This window comes from Eumetopias jubatus, unplaced genomic scaffold, assembly GCF_037043125.1.
Source record: "Eumetopias jubatus isolate StellerSeaLion01/CBP00866 unplaced genomic scaffold, mEumJub1_p1.0 scaffold_2, whole genome shotgun sequence".
NCBI classification, from domain to species: domain Eukaryota; kingdom Metazoa; phylum Chordata; class Mammalia; order Carnivora; family Otariidae; genus Eumetopias; species Eumetopias jubatus.
The window spans coordinates 75,771,065-75,793,092 of record NW_028274808.1 but is presented as its reverse complement, the minus strand read 5'-3'; the positions used below and the strand labels follow the sequence as shown (position 1 = coordinate 75,793,092).

Genomic DNA, 22,028 nt, shown 5'->3' with positions numbered 1-22,028 from the left:
CCTCGGGCAACTACCAGTTTGTTCTCTGTGTTTGAGAGTCTGTTTTGTCTGTTTTTCTTTGTTCATTCATTTTGTTTCTTAAATTCCACATATAAGTGAAATCATATGGCATTTGGCTTTTTTTGTCTGACTTATTTCACTTAGTATAATACCTTCAAGGTTCATCCATGTTGTTGCAAATAGCAAGAACTCACTCTTTTTTATGGCTAATATTCTGTTATGTGTACACACACACACACACACACACCACCTTTATTTTTAAAATTTTTTTTATTTTTAAAAGATTTTATTATTTGTCAGAGCGTGCACATGAGCAGGGGGAGTAGCAGGCAGAGGGAGAAGCAGGCTCCCCGCTGAACAGGGAGCCCCATGTGGGCCTCGATCCCAGGACCCTGGGGGTCATTACCTGAGCCGAAGGCAGACGCCTAACCGACTGAGCCACCCAGGCGCCCCTCACACTACACCTTCATTCATTCGTCCATCAGTGGACATTTAGGTTGATTTCTGTTATCTTTGCTATTGTAACTAATGCTGCAGTGAACACAGGGGTGCACGTATCTTTTCAAATTAGTGTTTTTGCTTTCTTTGAATAAATAACCAAAAGTGGAATTATGGATCATATGATAATTTTTTTTACATTTTTTAATTTTTTGAGTAATGCCCATACTGTTTTCCACAGTGGCCGTACCAGTTTGCATTCCCACCAACAGTGCACGAAGGTTCCTTTTTCTCCACATCCTCGCCAACACTTGTTACTTCTTGTCTTTTTGATTCTAGCCATTCTGACAGGTGTAAAGTGGTATTTCATCGTGGTCTCGTTATTTCAGGTCTTCTGCCGACATTTAATTAGATTATTTGTGTTTTGGGTGTTGAGTTGCTTATTGACTCCTTTAATCCTTAAAGCATCTCTGTGTGCTTTTGACACACGAGGACATCAAAGTGCAGAGAGGTCAAGCAACCTCCCTGATGTCGCTCAGCCGGTAAGCGGCAGAGTCTGTGCTCTTCTTAACCACTGCTAATAAGATGTAGAGGTGAGGAGATAGGGGGAAGGGAATTCCAGGAAGAGTCTTGGCCTGGAATTACTGCTCACGAATCCCACTGCTCATTGTTCTCCAGGCCAGTTTCCTTCGAGAGCTTTGCTCTGGGCCCTTTGAAGAGCTGCAGTACTGGGGGACTGGCGTGGGGGTGCCAATGGGGTGGTCTCCAGGGTGGGCAGCATACGTCAGTGATGTCAACATTTCCGTCCTCTGTTGTCAGGACGTGTTGTGGGTTTCTGCTAAAAGGTAGCAGCAGACCAATTCTCAGCAACTCTTCCAGTTCTTTATGGCACGAACTGTGATAAACTTTAAAAGATATTTAAAGCAGTAAAGCAGAGGATTTTTTTTTTTAACACTAAAGACTATAGGAGTGAGATGTGGAAAGTACTATAAATGTCAAGAATTTTTAGTACTGTAGTTAAGCAACACTCTTCTCAGAGTGTTGAAAAATGGGACTGAATTCTGAAAAGCAGCCAAAATAATGAAGAACTTGAATGTAATGATTTATAAAGAGCAGTGAGACTGTTTGAGTAGGGGCAGAAGGAGACGTAAATAATTCCTATAAATATATGCGGGCTGAAGATATTTAAGAATTAAGTAGTTGGGAAAGTTGAACCATTTTAATTAGTAAAACTGATTTGATATGGAAATGCAAGTCATTTGAATATGTTCAGGTTTGGGCTCATCTCATCTCAGACCTGGGTTATTGGAACTGAGATGGAAACCCCTGGAACTTTTCTTAAAGGGAGGCTTCCAAGCCACTCTGCCACTAGATGCCCACAGTTATGGGAAGTTCCTGGTCTGGTTGCTCTTACCAGCACCAAACTTCCTCTCCATTATTTCCAGCCTTTTAAAAGGCTTTTTCCATGCTTCCAGAGGTCCCGGCTGCAAGAAGCCGGGGGTCCTGAGGTAGCCCTTGAGGCTGGAGCTGCAGAGAGCTCGGAATGGCTTTTTTAGCCCAGCTTGTCTCCGGCAGCTCTGCTATGTGATCAGGACTTGATTGGTAAAGGTAGGATGGTCTCCCCAATACCAGGAGGTTGGGGAGAGCATGTGGAGCCTCTGGACTCCCCTAAAACCGTGTACTGAGCTAAGTCTTCCCCTGGTTGATGCCGTGGCATCATTCTTTCCCTTCGCCATGTCCCGGGCATGGAGGGTCCCTGAGCAACCTATTTTCTTGCCACCGTTTCTGCACAAAGTTCCTTGCACAGGGTTCGGGATAAAACTCTTCTATCACATGCCCTGTGCTGGACGTTATCTGCGGGGCCAATACGTGTGCCACAGAGTGAATAGGGTGTGTGTTCAAGGGCTGTGTCTTGAGACTTCAGTGATAGGGACTGAAGTCACGACTTGACAGTCCACCAGCTCCCCCCTCCCCCCCCCATGTAAGAGGGCGGGCGTAAGGGACCAGGGAGTGTCACCGTGACTGTTTTCTTTCTGGTTTCAGATCCCATTCAGGATGCTTCCAGGACAGGAATCGGCAAGAACCTTTTGGATGGTCCCCCAAGAGTGCTTCAGCCCTTCCTGACAAATAGAGCCAAGGTGGCTGGGGTGCCCCCAAGCCTGCCCCTGCCAGTGAGGAACACCATGCTGGCCGCCGCCCTCTTCCCTGAGTTCCTGAAGGAACTGGCTGCCTTGGCCCAGGAACACTCCATTCTGTGCTACAAGATCCTGGGTGACCTTGAGGACTCCTGTTGTTAGCTTTTTTTTTTTTTAAAATAGAGGTTCTTGTTTTTTAAGGTTTTAGTGTCTTGACTGAATGTTAAATGCAAAGCTGCTTACAAAAATTTCTACTTTGGTATTTCCTGACAATACTTGATTTGTGGGGAGGGCAATTTTCTGTATATCTCCCCTCTCTAGACGGGTCTTTCCACCTTATATAGAATATAAGTCTCATAAGCTGGTGGCTCCTTTGGCAGGTTTTCTTTCTTCCTCCTGAAGTTTTCCGATTGTTACTCTCCCATCCCTCTGAGTCACTCATCTTGCAGCTGAGATCCCAAAAAGCAAATACTGGGGTTTGGTGGTTTCTGGAAGTACCCCATGTCAGAAGGCTAAGCTGTTCCACATAGCATGTGAAGAATGCACATCTGCTCCGTTGCCTTCTGCATCCTGGCTCCATTTTATAAAAGGGAAGAATAAAGATGGAGCCCCTCTTGCCTCCATCACACAAGCACATATCTTCTGTCCCTTTGCATTTTACTTCCAAGGTTTGCACTCTGCCCAACACGTTTGCCTTATGGTGCAGGCAAAACCATTGGTCTCAGCTCTTTGCCTGGGAAGTCAGATGTAGTTGAGGAGAATATGGAATGCAGGGAAATTTTCTTGTTGCTTGAGAGCTTTCTTTAATCAGTATATCACTACTTAAAACACTGGAAATAGCCTTATTTTAGTAAGATTTGCACAAAATGAAATGTACTTACGCAAACTATTACATTGTTTTTAGAAGTTTGATCTGATGAAGAAAGCAGGGTATCATATACTTCTGTATCATTATTTTTTAAGTGTTTTGTGAAAGGCAAACAGATTAATTTGTGCAGCTATTTCACAGTGGTTTTTTGGGGGGGGCAAGGGGGGTGTATGGAGCGGGGGAAAAGGATAAAGGTAAACTAAATGCGGCCTGTAAAAATATTGGCGATTATTTTAGATTCTGTTTGCGTTCTCTCCTATGTTGCACTTTGCAGAGAAACAGGAACTGTACGGCCTCTTTGGGACCTGGGATGTTAGTGCAAACAGGTCACGGGGAGCCCTGCAAAGCCAAGTGCCTGCCGGTGACTCACTGCACACAGAAATGCTGCCTTCTGAGTAATGGGGTTCATTAGAAGGCCCCAACATGACGTATTAGTGCCTCTCTCCTGCTTTGCCGTCTGCTCCAAGAGGTGTAATTATACTTCGCGCCGGTCTCCTTAAGCCACCAAGAGGGGGAAACACACAAAATAATTGTGCGTTAAAAATGAGACCATGAACAGCTGATGTTTGTGGATATTCGACCCCCTCTATTTCAGGCAGGTGAGAAGCACATAACAAGGGTGAGCCTCCCTGTTTAGAGGGAAATTGGAAGTCCCAGCTCTCCTTGTTTTCTTTGTGGACAGGGCTGCTGAGTCCTGGGTGCGGCCCTACGTGTGACGCTCGGAGTACAGGTCTGGGTTTAATCAGGTCCCTTGTAGAGGAGAGCAGCGGGGGACAGACTCACATCTGAGACCCTGCAGAGTCGAGGCTGCTGCCCTTTTGCCCTGGCACGGATCTTGGAGCAGCTTTGTATTGAGAGAGAGCCAGCCCATGGAACGAGGCCCCTGGAAGACCTGGTCTGGGCGAGGAGGCTCTCAGCAGCCAGCCTGTTTCCCAGTCCAAGCAAGAAACCAAAGATACCGACCTGTTGTCCGCTTCTGGCTTCACATCCGTCTGTCTTGAAAAATGGTTTGCCCCGCTGTCCTATGGGAGCGGGGAATGTACGAGGCCCTGCGGACGGGCCTGCTCGTGGCTTCCTGGCACTCGCTTGTATTGGCAACCCCCCAGGTCTCCCCTGGAAAAGAAGGCGGCTTAAGACAGAGAAAAAGGAACAGGAAGGTGGAATTTAAGCTGTATTTTCCTTTAGCTTTGTTTTGCACAAGTATTTATCTTCCAGTTTGGACTTACCAGGTACGTGAAAGGCGAAAGTCTTATCTGGGAAGTGTATTTCCTTAGCTTTTTGATGTGATGTACACTTCTCTCCATTATCTGGTGTTGGTGTTGATTCTTCTTCCGTCCATATTGCTTTATTACATACAGAACACCACAGTCCCCTGTGTAGAAGGTGCCCTTTTAGGAAAGAAATTGCTTTTGTGCCTCCTAGCATTTTTTAAAATAGGTACCGAACTAGACTTACCTTAAAGGAGGACAGAGATGACCAGTATCTGGGGTGGGAGGCGGGAAAATTAACTCCCAGGGTGGGATGCTGGTAGCAAACTCACACGCTAACCCTATTTGGAACTGGGAACTGGTTCATCTTTCTGACTCCGGTATAGGCCTCCTCCAGAGTATTGTGTTCAGGGGTTTTCAAAATGAAGTCAGAAATTTGACCTGGAAATACATTATGGAGAACTGGATAAACCCCACAGGGTTGAGGGAAACAGCCGGGTAGCTTAGGTGGAGGACATAGGAGAGGAGAAACCGCAGAGTCCTGAGGCTATAAATAGGAGAAGGGCAAATCCTGAGGGGTTCAGAGGAATGAACTTTGATCTAGGCAGATATGAAGAACTATACAGCAGGTGGGTGATGATGGGAATTCCTTGGTGGGAAAAAATCATGGTAATGAAATAGAATATTCCAATCAAAGTAATAGGTGAGGCCCTTAGAAATATTTTTGTCATGTTTGGGAAAAAGTTGTCAAGATACTGGCATGCTTTGAAATGTGGCCCCCGGAGCATGGTCACTTTTCCACGTGACAGGCTCCCACTCAGACGCTGTGCTCCTTGCTGGAAGACACAGTGGGCGCAGACCCTTTTGCCGAAGCCCCGAGAATGGTGTCGCTGTGTCTAGCCTGATGGTCCTGGGCAGTGAAAGCAACTGGAGGGTTCCTAGAACCTCACACATAAATTTCAATTCATAATGCTGGGTCTGAGGTAAAGTTCTAGATGGAGTGAATTTTATGATTCAAAGTGTATGTGAGCAATGGGATATTTAAAACTGATTTTTAGAAATGACCAAGGAAATGTTTTTTAAAATTTCAATCAAAGAAACTCCAGGTGAGTTTAGCCTAAAATACAGTTTCTTGGGGGTACATTACAATTTCCCAGCCATGAAACGGGGATGCTGGAGTAACCAGTTAAAGAGATGTGATTTTTGTTATCAGTACTTCCTTTCCTTGGTATTTAGAGGAATCATGAAATTGCTGCCCTTTTTCCTAGTACCGTCTTGAAAAATACTTTGATGTATTGGTGGGTTGGAACTGAGGTCTCTGTCATGGGTAGGGAGGATGCATTCAGGTCTTTTATGGGTCCTCAGGAGTACCTTTGTGGCTAGTGGCTTTGATTTAGGTCAGATGTAGTTGCTGATTTCCAGTCCACTGAGACATCATGGAGCCCTGGTGTTGTCGGGAGAGCATCCTCTTAGGAACAGAATCCAGAAACAGGATACGAGAATATCTGGGTTGCCCGAATGTTCAATTTGGGCAGCCAGCGGTACTCAGGGTGGAAAGATGTTGTGACGTCTCTGAATGGGCTTGGTTGCCATGATCGTGTTGGGTTGCCGCCCAGCTCTGTTCCGAGCTTCGGGGTTGTGGAAGGGCTGCACATTTTCAATCCGGATCCGTGTGCCCGAGTCGCTTTCATGAGGAGAGTGCTGCCCGGCCGGGGTGGGCCGTGTCGCGGGCGGGCTGGGCAATGTGTGCAGCATGAACTCCAGTTCTCATTTAAGGGCAGTTCAATTTAATTGCGAATGACTGGTCCTGTATTTACTGAAATGGCTATCAAGCTTGCCATTTTTATGAAAGACGTTATTGCAGGACAGCTATTACTGCACGTGCGACTTCCAAGTCCCCGGCCCGGGCTGGTGTAAATTTGTGGCTTGCTGTGAATCGCAGCCAGCTCTGCAGTGTTGGCTTTTCCTGGAAGCAGTGGTCCTCTGGTGGCTGGGGCCACACCAGCTCTAAGTCATTAAGCAGATATTCTCAGGCCCCTTCTTGCTTCAGCCATCATTCTATAAATCACACAGCACTCCTTCTCTATCAGATCACAGCTTAACACAGAACACTGTCGAACCGGTTTATACTCCATCCTTAAATCACATCATCGAGGAAGCATTTTAAGAAAATGGAGTTGATTTTTTTTTCCCCTCTCTTTAAATGACCATCATAAACTTAATGCTTTAGAAAGAGCTCTTTGGAAGACTAAGACTTGTTTTCGGGATAATTTTGCCTCAGTAAATCCTCTCTGCGTCCAGGTATTTATTGGGCCATTACTTGTTTTGGAGGACAGATTCTCCGGCCGCTCATTAACTGGATAAACAGGGCATTAGTGAAAGATTCTTGGTGAGGTTCCACAGGGACGAGGACAGGGACACGATGGGGGAAGCCTTTAGTTCCTTGGTGTCTGCACTTAGGATCCCAAGACAGATGAAGATTTTAGCTAGGACTGACCCTTCCCATCCCATTGGGTTCATTGTGAATTTTGTTTCTGTCTTATGACGTGTGAGTCAACCTGTCAGCCACACAAGTTACAAGACCCCCAGTAGGCATGGTTGGTATGCGCTTGATGTGTAGTTCAGGCATCTTTTGGGGAGCTGAGATTTACTGTGTCATTTCAGAACCTGACAAGGGCGATGGAAACTCTTGGGCCAGATTATAAATTTCATGGAGCTGAGGCTGCAGAAGTCTGTGCTTCTGAGTGTGTCTGCTGACTTTTTATTGGGACAAGTCTGCAAAAGACCTGTAACAAGGCCCCTTTTTGCCTGGAGATACTTTTTTTTTTTAAAGATTTTATTTATTTATTTGAGACAGAGAGAATGAGAGATAGCACGAGAGGGAAGAGGGTCAGAGGGAGAAGCAGACTCCCCGCCGAGCAGGGAGCCTGATGTGGGACTCGATCCCGGGACTCCAGGATCATGACCTGGGCCGAAAGCAGTTGCTTAACCAACTGAGCCACCCAGGCTCCCTGCCTGGAGATATTTTTAAGAGGGAATTTGGTGTTGATCTTACTTAAATGATTTTTGCTTAATTGTTCGACTAAGGGAGGCAATGAGAGAGGATTTCAATCAGATTCTATCCATCTCTCACTTTAGGTCCAGCTGTGTTCACAAATAATCCATGAATACATTTGTCTAAGATGTGCCAGAGAAGCATGGCAGCCGTTTCCATGCTGCTCTTGGTACTGGGTAAATAATATGGCCTTTGCGATAGACTGTGTTTTTTCCCCCAGTAGTCACTATGTAGACTCCTTGAAGTGATGCAGCACATTCAATAGAAATGAAAAAGACGATATGAACTGTGGGTCAGTTCCATAAGCTGTGTATTGAATTAACTCAAAGCTCTAGAAGGGTGTGTACTTTCAAAAATTCCATAGCCTTCTTCCAGATAAGCAGTAATTACAAAAGTGTATGTGTGTAAGCTCAGCTGAAACATGCTAAACTTGGTATAAATTACAATTAGCTTCTTTTTCTTGGGGCACATACACTTTGAAAGATAGGAACAGAAGTTCACCTTGATGCATAAGCCTGGACAGAGTCAGGAATCTCCTTCCTAGACCCAGATGTCCAGAATTTAAAAGCCTACTAGTTGGCAGCACCAACCTCTCATACCAAAAGGCCCCACAAAAAGCTGTCTGCTAATTTTGTTTTATTAATTTAATCAACCTTCACTAAAGTTATTCTGTGCCACGCAGTGTGCCTAGTGTTGAGGCTTACATTCCTAACCTCCCACCAGAACCAACCAACCGACCTCCTTTTCAACTAACAGAACCCATGGTTTGGGCATGACCAGGTAGAGCTGGTTCATGCTGACCTGGAGAAGAGCCAGTTTTCCAGCAAATTCCCTTCCCAGCCTGTATGTGTGGATTCCAATGACAGATGGCAATGGCTTTACCGAGGACACCAACTCTTACATTTTAATGAGATTTTCACCGAAACAGCAAACAAAGAACCAGACCGAATTCTCGCTCATGCAAAGACGTATTTCAAACTGTATTTGACTGAGGCCTGTTTATGAGCAGAGCCATACTTTGTGAACTTCGGACACCATTATGCAAACATATCTTTTGAATATATAGTCAGGTTCCAAGGAAGGTATCTGAGCTGCGCCCTTCCTATTAGCAGTTATAACAACGTAACTGTCCAGTTTTCAGGATTTCAAGAGTGGGCATTCAAGACCATGGGGAAGTTGTCAGAGGTCAACACCCATCACTTAAAGGTCAGGTGTTCTCATGATGGCATTTTTCTCTGGAAATGATCGGTCCATAATACAGTTCACACTGGACATAATAGTTTTGGGAAACTGTCTCCATCCAGCTGCCTCCTCACTCTGCCCGCCCCCCCCCCATCACCCATTTAAGCAAGGCCTTGATTTGAAATGGTGTGGAAAGATCCCCTAGTGGCTTCTGTAAAGTTTGATGTCTCAGAAGCCAGACCTTTGGTGAAAATGGAGTTTGTAAAACAAAACTGAACCCTATTATTTCTTACAAAACAACGATCCTGCTAGAATCCAGTCTCAGACTGTCTTTGCCCATTTGTAATTCAGTCTTGCAATGCGAGGAGAGAGAATGGACTCTGCCTTTCTCTCTCGAAAAGAAAAACTATCTTACTTCTGGGTTCAGTAGTTTCCAGTACTGGAGCAGAATGCGTGAGGGCCACATGGCCTCCTGGGTGAGGGAACACCTTCTCTCACAATATTCTAAGTCATTTTTTTAAAAATAAGTTGTTTTTTTTTTTTTTTTTTTTAAAAACCTTACCTCCTCATGCTTGTCTGGAATAAACCACACACCTGGTTTCCTTTCTGTCCCTGCTTTCCAGGCAGGGTCCGAGGGAGGCTTCCATCACACTCTGAGGGAGGGAAGTCCTGAGCACCGTTCACTGCTACACTGGCGACGGGGAAGGCCGGCTTGTCCCCAGTCCCCCAGCTTGCCACGGCAGCATCGTCTGTGAGGGAAATGCTCGGACGCTCCTTAGTAGGCTTGGCAATTCAGTGTAAAATCTGAGACTGCAGAGAGTCTGTTCTCCCGATGCCACAGTTTGACATATGCTCTTCAGAAGCAGCCTTGAAACCGGTCGTTAAGCATGGTGAGTTGGAGGGAACAGCAGCACGCGGTGCACGCTGGGTGCGGGAGAGAGGAACGGCATTCCCGTCCCGAGCCTGGGGGCCAAGGCAGCCCAGCCTTCACGAGGGTGTTGTTAACTGCACCACAATTACTGTTAAAGGTCAAGATTCTGATGTTTTAGCTTTATCATCTTACTCTTCCCAGGCAAAACAAATCAATTTAATGTTACAGCTTGTTTATCTTTCTTTGGCCTGGGGGTGGGGGTGGGGGTGGGGAGGGAGTTGTTAACTGCACAATCTTTGAAGTGTAAGTTAATTTTTTATGTGATATTTCACTATATATTTTATTCATTAAATTTATTTGAAAACGTCTGTGTGTGTGTTTGACAAAAAATGTTTCATTTAATTCTCAGACCTTTACCTTCCTGGGTCCCTAGGGAGCTGAACGGGCAAAGTCACTTTTAGTCCTCAGATGAGGGAATGCTGGTAAGACTAACACCCTCCTTCCCATCCGCACGAGGCCTCCTGTTTACAACGTGTCAATTCTGCGGTGGTTTTTAGCTCCACTCATCTACTTTCAGGTTTAAAGTACTGCATCCCAACGGACGAAAAGTTTTCTCAGAACGGTGACAGCATTTGAAACAGGGTCTCAGTCCCGAATCACTGAGCACTGGAACTGTGCTATTTCTTCCCCACCACTGCAGCTGGAACCATCTCGAAGTCAGTGAGGCAGCCGGGCTGTCGGGGCTGGTCTGTGCAGGTGGCATCCCGGGGCTGTAGCTGGGGCCAGGGCCTGGGAGCCCCTGGATGGCACGTGTCACGGGCTCCGGTTCTCAGTGGAGGTTGCTCTGCTCTCCCTCGGGCACGGGGGACCCAGAAGGGCTCATGATGACAACTTCCTCTCCAGGATCTCCTTTATCACAGTCGGGTCTGCTCGACTGAGAGTTGCTTTTCGGACCAACCCGATCAGTTTGTTTATAGCTCTGGGGTTTCCCCTCTTCATGTCCATTACCTTTAAAGATAGAAACTGTTTTAGAGGAGAAAACAATGACACGCGTACTTAAAAATGCTAAGTTAAGGTTTATGTTTACTGACACAAATTGTTTCTTTTCTGTTAGCATTTGATACAAAATGAGAAAAGGAAGGAGGGGGTAAGCTTCTGAGGAGGTCTCTGGGCTCCTGGATGCTGGCCACTCTGCCTTTTGAGGCAAGTGGACAAGGAGAGGGCTGTGACGCATCGTGAGTCCTGCCTCCGGTGAGAGCTGGTGCACAGGGACGAGGGCGCTCGCCTGGGCGCCGCAGCGACACGAGCACGCGGAGCTTCTCGGGCTCGGGGGTGAGTAACCTAAGATGAAGGATCTAGTCTAGTCAGAGTGAGGTCCTTCTCTAATCTTCCAGTGGTGGTCAGCAGGCACTGAAATGCATGGCTTTCCTTCTCCCCTCAACTCCCTGCCAAGAAGACGTGTTTATCAGAAAACAAATCCACAAAATGGCAACTCTCTGGGAGCATTTTGAGTTGGGGAGTGCGCTGTGGTGCGCAAGATGGGGACAACAAAAGCAAGAGCCTCTGGATTCCTGTCAAATAGCCACGGACTGTCAGGGCCACCCACCCCGACCTCCCGCTCTGCAGCATCTTGATGGGTAATGACATCTGTGGGTATCTGCACTCGGTGCCGCAGAACGAGTCCAAAATGGAAAGTGTGTCTTTATCAGTCACTACAGATGAGGCAGGGAAATGGAGATTGCCGAGATCCAGCGCAAGCTCATTTTCCTTATCGAGAGCTCTTTTCAGAGCTGTTAGTGTCTCCCGCAAGCCGATGGGTGGACGGGTATTATTCTGAAAGAGATGCTAGCAATTTTTTACCCACTAAAAAATCTCTAGACGGTATGATTGGACTTGGGGAGGGAGGGATGGTACTCATTTTAGCTTTTCTATTTTGTTCTATGCTCAGAACACAAAATGACTTGGTTTTCAGCTATGCTCCTGTCAAGGATTTTCTCCATAATTTACGAATAATTTCCCTTTCTGCCTTTCTTCCCGCCTCTTAAAGGCAGGGAGCTAAAGTGTCTGCGTATCTTTCTTCCCTTTCTGCAGTCATGCCTGCTGGTTTATTAGTGAGAGGTCTCCTTATAAAGCAGAGCTAGCGGTAACAGATTCAAAGTGCATCATGCTGGGAGGTCACAACTTGGATCTAGTGAGCTTGATCAACACCCCTGAAAACCCAACTCCATGAGATTAAACCCCGGGGGTGAATATTCCTTGTAGGAAAAGCTGTATTCTTCTAATATTCACCTAATTTCAGCTCTTGACCTTAGCTAAAAGTGGACACAATTTATTAGGGACTTCCTTATTAGGAGGTGCCTCTGGGCTGCGAGGGGGAGCAGTGGAGAGGCTCTCGGCTGAGTCCTCAGGCCGGTGCCAGCCCTGTGCTGGCCAGGAGGGTGGACCCTTGCCCCGGCTGCACATGAGGCCCCTCTTCTCCCTGCAGGTGATAATTACCACTTGAGGATGCCCCTCCATCACGGTGTGGCAGACCCGTTCCAGTGCCTCTTGATCCTGCATCAGTTCAAGCTTCTTTTCTGAAACAATCTGCGATGGAGTCTTCCCTTTACTCCGCCACAATTCCTCAAACACCTCAGGCCAGGGGAAGGGGGGAGAGAGACGGAGAAGTGAATACTTGCTCCGCTTGCCCGGGCCAGGACAAGTAGAGCTGGGGCGGGGGACAGCAGATCCGGTGAGGTCCCAGCTGTGTGGCTCTAGCCCATGGGGTGCCCGTCTCCTGAAGCACCTGGGACGAAGGCGCTCTAGAGGGTGTGTAGACACACCGGGCACCTTCCCGCTCGCTGACTCAAACCCCACGGCAGAGGGGCTGGCGGCGGTGCCAGATGACGATGACTCACAGCCCCTGCTGCCACGAGCCGGACAGCCAGGGGCAGCTCTGTCTCCTGTCCACCGAATAAATTAATTGAGGTGCTCCTCTGCTGAAGGAGCGGGTGGCGCGGTAGCCGCTGCCCTGCCATTGACGTCCAAACACAGTCCACCTGCTGGGAATCAGGACGTTTGGGGGGCAAGAAAGTGGCCCCGTAATGAAGCTACAAAATGGAAAATAACTAAAAACATAAATCATAGTCCACAGGGGCCTCTGCCATGCCACGTTTATTCCCTACTGGTGGAGCTAGGCCCAAATCTGGCTGGAATAATTAAATTAATGGTGTATTTTTCTACTTAAAAAAAAAAATAGCAATAACAAATTCCCAAACTTACCAAAGTAGGGGGAAAAGGAATACATTTTTAAAGAAGGCATTTCCTAGGGTAGTTTTCCTCATTCCTCTTGTTTTTCTAGTGTAAGCTGGAAGGGTAGGGGGGTGTTGGGTTCCTCTGTTAGTCTCCTGTGGCGCCTCCTTCATCTCTGCCTGCAGTCAGTACCGAGCACTGAATGTTCCTTGTGAACATTCTGGCTGAAAACAGGCCAGCCAGGAGCCATTCCTCCCAGAAAAAGAGAGCTTGTCAAAAATTAGCACATACAGCAAAACAAAGGAAGGGGAAGATGCCTGGAATCCCAGTAGAGCTCGAAGTTTTCCCCAGTCTGGATGGAAACAAACCACAGATATTTATCATGGCTGCAACAGTGCCCCTTCAGCTCAGCTGTCCGAATACCCACAGTGACCGTGGCCAAGAGAGGTCTTTGGTGGGCCCTCCCAGGAGTCCCCTGCAGGGCACCCGTCTGGCTACACTGCACAGCCCTGGCTGCTTATGGAAAACCTGTCGTTGCTCTTAGAAAAATACTGAATATGTATGCCTCCAGTCACTTTTGCAACGATTTATTCAGCCAGAAAAGAGGTAAGGCACTGAGGGAGAGGGCCACAAAAGCAGATAAGAACTTTCCCTGCCTTCAACAAACTTATTAATGGAGTGTCAGCAGCATAGGAAATGGAGAACAGAACAATCTGTAATGCAGATTATACTCGGAGAGCTGCCAAAAGCAAGTCTGAAGAGTTTCTTTGACCTCTTTCCCTGATATGTTTTTCTTAAATTGACTTAAAACTGTTAAAACACTGTTTCTAATTGTATGAGTAAATACATGTTAGGGGGACATGATCACAATGGCAGAGTAAGAAGATCCTGGACTTGTCTCCCCCATGGACACACCAAAACTACATCTACATGTAGAACCACCCTTGCTGACGACCACCTGAAGATTGGCAGAACAGCTCTTCCACAACTGAAGATCTAAAGAAAAAGCCACACTGAGATGGGTAGGAGAGGCAGAAATGTGGTCTAGTCAGGACCCACATGCCTGGTGTGGCACTCCACAAACAGGGTGGATACCACAAATGCCGAGGTCCTCCCTAAGGTTCAGGCCCCACATGGGGCCCCCCCTGCCCTGCAGACCTGCACTGGGAAGATGAGCCCCGTCCCCATAATCTACTTTTAAAAATCAGCGGGGAGAGCAGGAGGGCTATAGGAAACAGAGATTCTGCTCTTCAAGGGCGGGCACACAAACTCACTCTGACATCCAGCTCAGAGGTGGCAGTTTGAAAGTGCTTGGGCCATACACGAAGGAGATTTATTGACTAATCTTAGGGTATGTGCCAGAGGTATGTGGATCTGTGGGAACTTTCTTGGCCAAAGGAAGCACTGGTGGGTGCCATTTCTGACACTCTCCATCTACCTTGCTAGCACTGCTCAATCCACCCAGATGTTCCCCTGCAGACCTACCCTGCCTGTCCTGGCAGGCACCCCTCCAAGCAGTTCCTGTGCACCACATCTGGGGCCAAGCAGGGACCAGTACTCCCCCAAAGTGGCTCCTGAACTGCTGCGGTGGGTGGACCTGGCTGGCCCCCACCAGCATGCCTGCAGCACTAATGGCCAAGCACAACAGAACAGCGCATGCAATCCACAGAGGGAACACCCCTGGAACACTTGGTTCTAATGACCAGGAGAGGCTGCGTTTCTGGGCCCCACAGGATACCTACATAAGGTCACTCCTTCAAGACTGGGAAATGTGGCTGATCTGCTTAATACATAGAAACAAATACAGACAGGCAAAATGAAGAGACAGATGAATATGTTCCAAACAGAAGAATAAGACAAAACCTCAAAAAAAAAAAAAAAAAAACCTTAACAAAATGGAGATATGCAATCTACCTGATAAGGAGTTCAAAATAACAGTCATAAAGATGCTTGCCAAACTTGGGAGAAGAGTGGATGAACACAGAACTACAACAAAGAGAAAATAGGAAAAACAACCAATCAGAGCTGAAGAATACGGTAACTGAAATAAAAAATACAGGAGAAGGAATCAGCAGCAAATTAGAGGACACAGAAGAATTAAGAATGGATCGTCATCTGGAAGACGGTAGTGGAAATCACCCAAGATGAATAGCAAAAAGAAAAAGATAAAGAGAATCTTAAAAGCAGCAAAAGGAAAGCAACTAGTTATGTACAAGGGAAACCCTGTAAGACTATTCGCTGATTTTTCCACAGAAATCTTGCAGGCCAGAAGAGAATGGCACGATATATTCAAAGTGCTGAAAGGAAAAAACCTACAACCATGACTACTACCTGGCAAGATTATCATTTAGAATTGAAGGACAGAGAGAGAGTTTCCCAGAAAGAAAAGCTAAAGGAATTCCTCACCACTAAACCAGCCTTACAAGAAATGTGACAGGGCCTTTTTTTTTTTTTTAAAGATTTTATTTATTTATTTGACAGACAGAAAGAGCACAAGCAGAGGGAGAGGGAGAAGCAGGCTCTCCACTGAGCAGGGAGCCCGATACGGGGCTCGATCCCAGGACCCTGGGATCAAGACCTGAGCCGAAGGCAGATGCTTAACGACTGAGCCACCCAGGCGCCCTATAGGGACTTTTGTAAGAAAGAAAAGGCCACAACCAGAAGTAAGAAAATTATGAAAGAAAAATATCTCTGATAAAAGCAGATATACAGTAAAGGTAGTATGAAGGTTAAAAGACAGAAGTAGTAAAATCAACTATAGCTACAAAAATTAGTTAAGGAATACACAAAATAAAAAGATTTAAAATATGACATCAAAAACATAATGGGAAGGGGAGGAAAAATGTAGTGCTTTTAGAATGTGTTTGAACTTAACCATCAACTTAAAATAGGCTGCCATATACATAGGGTATTATATTAAGAACCTCATAGTAACCATAAACCAAAGACCTATAATAGACACATGCAAAATAAAGAAAAAGAAATCCAAACATAACACTAAAAGTCATCAAACCACAAGAGAGCAAGAGAAGAAAGGAACAGAGAACTACAAAAACAACCAGAAAACAATGAACAAAATAGCAATAAGTACATACCTAACAATTACTTTAAATGTAAATGAATTAAATGCTCCATTCAAAAGACATAGGGTGGCTGAACTGATTAAAAAAAAAAAAAAAAAAAAAAAGACCCCAAAATGCTGCCTTACAAGAAGAGACTCATTTCAGATATAAAGACACACACACACACTGAAAGTAAAGGGATAAAAAAAGCCATTCTATGTAAATGGAAATGAAAAGAAAGCTGGGGTACCAGTAATTATATCAAACGAAATAGATTTTTAAGACAAAGACTGTAACAAGACAAAGGGCACTACATAATGATAAAAGGATCAATCCAGCAAGAGGGTAGAACAATTCCATCTATGCACCCAATATAGGAGGGCCTAAATACGTAAAGCGAAGAGTAACATAAAGGGAGTAATTAACAGTAATACATTTGGCCCTTGACCAACATGGAAGTTAGGGGTGCTGATCTGCTGTGCAGTCAAAAACCACATAGAACTTTTGACTCCCCCAAAACTTAAGTACTAACAGCCTACTCTAGACCAGAAGCCTGATAATGTAAACAGTTGTTTAACACATATATTGTAGTTATATATATTATATACTGTATCCTTTCAATAAACCAGAAGAAAATGTTAAGAAAATCATAGGAGAAATACATTTCTGTACTGTACTTATCAATACTGTAAGTGAATGTTGTCTGTTCACAAGAATCATCTGTCAGTACCTACACATCAGTATTGTTTTATACCAAACACTATTATATGTGTTACAACAAAAATGAAAAGATAACGTGAAAAAAGTTGTATTTACAAAACAAAACCTTTCTAATATATATTGAAAAAAAATACATGTATAAGTAGACCTGTCCAGTTCAAACCTGTATCGTTCAAGGCTCAACTGTATAATAGTAGGGGCCTGTAACACCTCACTTACATCAATGGATAGATCATCCAGACAGAAAATCAATAAGGAAACAGTGGTCTTAAATGACACACTAGACCAGATGGACTTAATAGATAAAACACAGAGCATAGCACCTCAAAACAGCAGAATACATATTTTTTTCAAGTGCGCACGGAACATTCTCCAGGACAGATCACACTGGCCACAAAACAAGTCTCTAAATTTAAGAGGACTGAAATCGTTATCAAGCATCTTTTCTGACCACAACAGTGTGAAACTAGATACTGATTTTAAGAGAAAAACTGGAAAGCACACAAACACGTGGAGGCTAAACAACATGCTACTAATGCAATATATGTTAAGAAAAAAAAGAAAGAAGAAGAAGATAGCAGGAGGGGAAGAATGAAGGGGAGTAAGTCGGAGGGGGAGACGAACCATTAGAGACGATGGACTCTGAAAAACAAAGGGTTCTAGAGGGGAGGGGCGTGGGGGGATGGGTTAGCCTGGTGATGGGTATTAAAGAGGGCACATTCTGCGTGGAGCACTGGGTGTTATGCACAAACAATGAATCATGGAACACTACATCAAAAACTAATGATGTAATGTATGGTGATTAACATAACAATAAAAATTATTAAAAAAATAAAATGAACATGCTACTGAATAAACAATGGGTCAAAGAAATCAAAGACAAAATTAAAAAAAAAAAACACCTTGAAATGAATGAAAATGGAAACAAAGCATTCCAGAATCTATGGAATGCAGCACAAGCAAATGTTCTAAGAGGGAAGTATACAGCAATACAGGCCTCCCTCAAGAAACAAGAAAAGTCTCAAACAATCTAACCTTACACCTAAAGAAACTAGAAAAAGGAGAATAAACAATGCCCAAACTTAGTAGAAGGAAGGCAGTAATAAAGATCAGAGTAGAAATAACACACACACACACACACACAGAAAAGATCAATGAAACCAAGAGCTGTCTCTTTGAAAAAATAAGCCAAATTGGCACTTTTATTCAGACTCATCAAGAGAAAAAGAGGTCCCAAATAAAGTTGGAAATGAAAGACAAGTTATAACTGGTACCAGAGAAATTCAAAAGATACCATGAAAACTTACATGCCAACAAACTGAACAATCTAGAAGGAATGGATCAATTCCTAGAAACATAATCTTCCAAGACTGAATTAGGAAGAAAGAGAGAATCTGAACATACCAATTACTAACAATGAAATTGAATCAGTAATCAAAAATTTCCTAATGGAAATGCCTGGGTGGCTCAGTTGGTTATGTGCCTGCCTTCGGCTGAAGTCATGAACCCAGGGTCATGGGATCGAGTCCCACATCAGGCTCTCCGCTCAGTGGGAAGTCTGCTTCTCCCGTTGCCTGCTGCTTTCCCTGTTTGTGCTCTCTCTCTCTCTGACAGACAGATGGATAAAATCTTAAAAAAAAAAAAAAAAAATTTCCTCACAAATGAAAGTCCAGGCCTAGACAGCTTCATAGGTAAATTCTACCAAACATTTAAAAAAGACTTCCAAATTCACTGTACAAGACTAGCATTACCTTGATGACAAAACTGAGGACACTACCAAAAAAAAAAAATCATAGGCCAATGTCCATGATCAACAATAGATGTAAAAATCTTCAACAAAATATTAACAAATTGAATTTAAAAATAGGATGGGGTAGCTCGGTGATGGGTATTAAGGAGGGCATGTGTTGTGATGAGCACTAGGTGTTACATGCAACTAATGAATCACTGAACATTACATCAAAAACTAATGATGTGCTATACAGTGGCTAACTGAACATAATAAAAAATAAAAAGAAATACATTAAAAGTATCATACACCATGATCAAATGGGATTTATTCCAGGGATGCAAGGATGGTTCAACATCCACAAATCAATTAACATAGATACACTACATTCACAAAATGTGGATAAAAATCCTATGATAATCTCAAAAGATGTAGAAAAACTTTTTGAGAAAACTCAACATTCATTTATGATAAAGAATCACAACAAAGTAGGTAGAGAGGGAACATACTTTAACGTAATAGAGGCCGTATATGACAAGCCCACAGCTAACATACTCAACGGTAAAAGCTGAAAGCTTTTCCTCTAACATCAGGAACAAGACAAGGATGCCCACTCTTGCCACTATCTTATTCAACACAGTACGGTAAGTCCTAGCTTAGTCCTAGCAATCAGACAAGAAAAGAAATAAAGGCATCCAAATTGGTAGGGAGAAGTAAAACTGTCACTATTTGTAGATGACAGGATACTATATATAGGAGACCCTAAAGACTCCACCAAAAAACTATTAGAATAAACAAATTCAGTTGCAGGATACTAAATTAATATATAGAAACTGGTTGTGTTTTTATAATGAAATACCAGAAAGAGAATATCAAACATACCTAGGAATAAATGTAACCAAGGAGGTGAAAGACCAGTACTCTGAAAACTATAAGACACTGATGAAAGAACTAAAGATGACACAAATAAATGGAATGATACTCCATGCTCATTGATTGGAATAATTTATATTTTTAAAATGTCCATACTATGTAAAGCAATCTGTAGATTCAATACAATCCCCATCAAAATACCAGTGTTGTTTTTCATAGAACTAGAACAAATGATCCTAAATTTGTATGGAACCACAAAAGACCCTTGAATAGCCAAAGCAACTTGAGAAAGAATAATAAAGCTGGAGGTGTCATATTCCCTGATTTCAAACTATTCTACAAAGCTACAATAATCAAAACAGTATGATACTGGCACAAAAACAGACACCTAGGTCAATGGAAAAGAATACAGAGCTCACAAATAAACCCACACTAATACAGTCAATTAATCTATGACAGAGGAGGCAATAAATATAATGCAGAGAAGACAGTCTCTTCAATAAGTGGTGTTGGGAAAACTGGACAGCTACATGCAAAAGAATGAAACTGGACTGCTTTCTTAAACCATACACAAAAATTAACTCAAAATTGATTGAAGACCTAGATATAAGACCTGAAACCATAAAACTCTGAAAAGAAAATAAACAGTAAAATCTTGAACACTGGTCTTAGCATGTTATTTTGGATTTGTCTCTTCAGCCAAGGGACATGAAAGCAAAAATAAACAAATGGGACTACATCAAACTAAAAAGCTTTTGTACAGTGAAGGACACCATCAACAAAATGAAAAGACAGCCAGCTGAATGGGAGAAGATATTTGCAAGTGATATATCTGATAGGGGTTAATAACCAAAATACATAAAGAATTTCTATAACTCAACACCAAAAAAACCCCTCAAACCCCCCAAAAAACAACCCCCCCAAAACCTAAATAATCTAATTAAAAATATGGGCAGAGGACCCAAGTAGATATTTTTCCAAAGAAGATATACAGATGGCACATGAAAAGATGCTCAACATCACTAATCTTAAGGGAAATGCAAATCAAAACCACAATGAGATATCACCTTCTGTTACAATGGCTAAAATAAAAAACACAAGGAAACAAATGCTGGCAAGGATGCAGAGAAAATGGAACCCTTTTGCGGGGTTGGTAGGAATGTAAACTGGTGCAGCCGCTGTCGGAAACAGTATGCAGGCTCCTTAAAAAACTAAAAAATAGAATTATCATATGATCCAGTAATCCCACTTCTGGCTATTTATCCAAAGAAAATGAAAACACCTATTTGAAAAGATATATCCACTCCTATGTTCATTGCAACACCATTTGCAATAGCCAAGATATGGAAGCAACCGCGGTGTCTATTGGCAGATGACCGCATGAAGATGTGGTGTGTATACACAAAGGAATATTACTCAGCCATAAAAAAAGTATAAAATCTTGCTACTTTTGACAACATAGATGGACCTAGAGGGTATTATACTAAGTGAAATAAGTCAAATAAAAATATCATATGAGTTCATTTATATGTGGAATTTAAAAACAAAACAGAAACTGACTCATGGATACAGAGAAGAATATGGTGGTTGGGGGGAATATATGAAAGGGATTAAGAGGTATAAACTTACAGCTATAAAACAAATCACAGGGATTCAAAGTACAGCAGAGTGAGTACAGTCAATAATACTTTAATAACTTTGGTAACACATGGTAATTAGAGTTATGGTGATCATTTTATAATGTATATAAATGTTGAATCACTAAGTTGTACACCTGAAATTAATACTATGTGTCAACTATACTTCACTTAAAAAAGTCAATATTCACTGTAGGAAATAAGGAAACATGGAAATGATAAAAAGAAATTACCTATATTTCCCATTCCCTCAAGATAACAAATGTATTTTGGTGTTTTTCCTTCCCATATTTTTGTTTTGTAACATAGTTGCAATCATAACATATGGACAGTTTGTGACCTGCTTTTGTTTCACTTACTACAGAACTACTTTTGTGTAATAAAAAAATTTAATATCCATCAAGCGTATTTATCATAATGTAATTAAATGATCCCTCTGGTAGGTATTCAGACTTTGACCAGTGTTTATTTTGCTCCTCTGCATAGTCTCCAAAAAAGGGCATAAGAAATGTACAACATTCAAGAAGAGAATGTGGAAATCTCAAGAGGGATCCAGATTGCTGGCTCAAAATGGAAATCACCGGCGAGGACTTGCTTATAAAGAGTCTATGCAGCAACTCTTTACAGGAAAACGAGGCGGGAAGCTCAGCCGACTCGGACAGTCCCTGCGGCCCAGGCCTGGAAGCAAGCAGGCACTCCTGGCAAACACAGGAGGTCGCTCCTGGGCCTGCCTCACTTCTCCTGGCCCGAGACAGCCACCTTGGCAGAAAGCACAGAGCGGACCTGAGCAGGAGGACCGGGGGGTCAGCCTTTGCCTGGCACCTAATACTGTGGGACCCGACTGGCTCAAATGCTGGTTGGATTTGCCTGAGCCAGAAAGCACCAGAATAGAGGTGGTATGAGGCAGCCCGGGGATCACTGCCAAACCACACCATTCAGGAGGAAAAGCAGGACAATGCTAGGATGGATACTTCTAACTGCAGAGAGCTGGCTGCTCCCTGAGAAAGTAGGGCGGGGTT

General features: G+C 43.7%; 2 protein-coding genes across 3 annotated transcripts in view; one reads left to right on the top strand and one right to left on the bottom strand.

Moving 5' to 3' along the window:
* Positions 1-2,735, top strand: part of FHIP1A (FHF complex subunit HOOK interacting protein 1A) — a 79,794-nt gene extending 77,059 nt beyond the window's left edge. Inside the window, exon 11 of the mRNA XM_028125300.2 lies at positions 2,482-2,735. Coding sequence (XP_027981101.1) covers positions 2,482-2,735 — 254 coding nt within the window. The remainder of the gene's footprint in view (positions 1-2,481) is intronic.
* Positions 2,736-8,653: 5,918 nt separating this feature from the next.
* Positions 8,654-22,028, bottom strand: part of GATB (glutamyl-tRNA amidotransferase subunit B) — a 94,027-nt gene continuing 80,652 nt past the window's right edge. Inside the window, exons 12-13 of one of the 2 annotated variants that reach the window (XM_028125296.2) lie at positions 12,254-12,388; positions 8,654-10,765 (exon numbers count right to left, since the gene is read on the bottom strand). In XM_028125296.2, the coding sequence (XP_027981097.1) occupies positions 10,637-10,765; positions 12,254-12,388 (264 nt within the window). In that variant the 3' untranslated portion in view covers positions 8,654-10,636. Of the gene's footprint in view, positions 10,766-10,822; positions 11,203-12,253; positions 12,389-22,028 lie in introns of those variants that run through there. The other variant, XM_028125297.2, reaches the window with a different exon arrangement.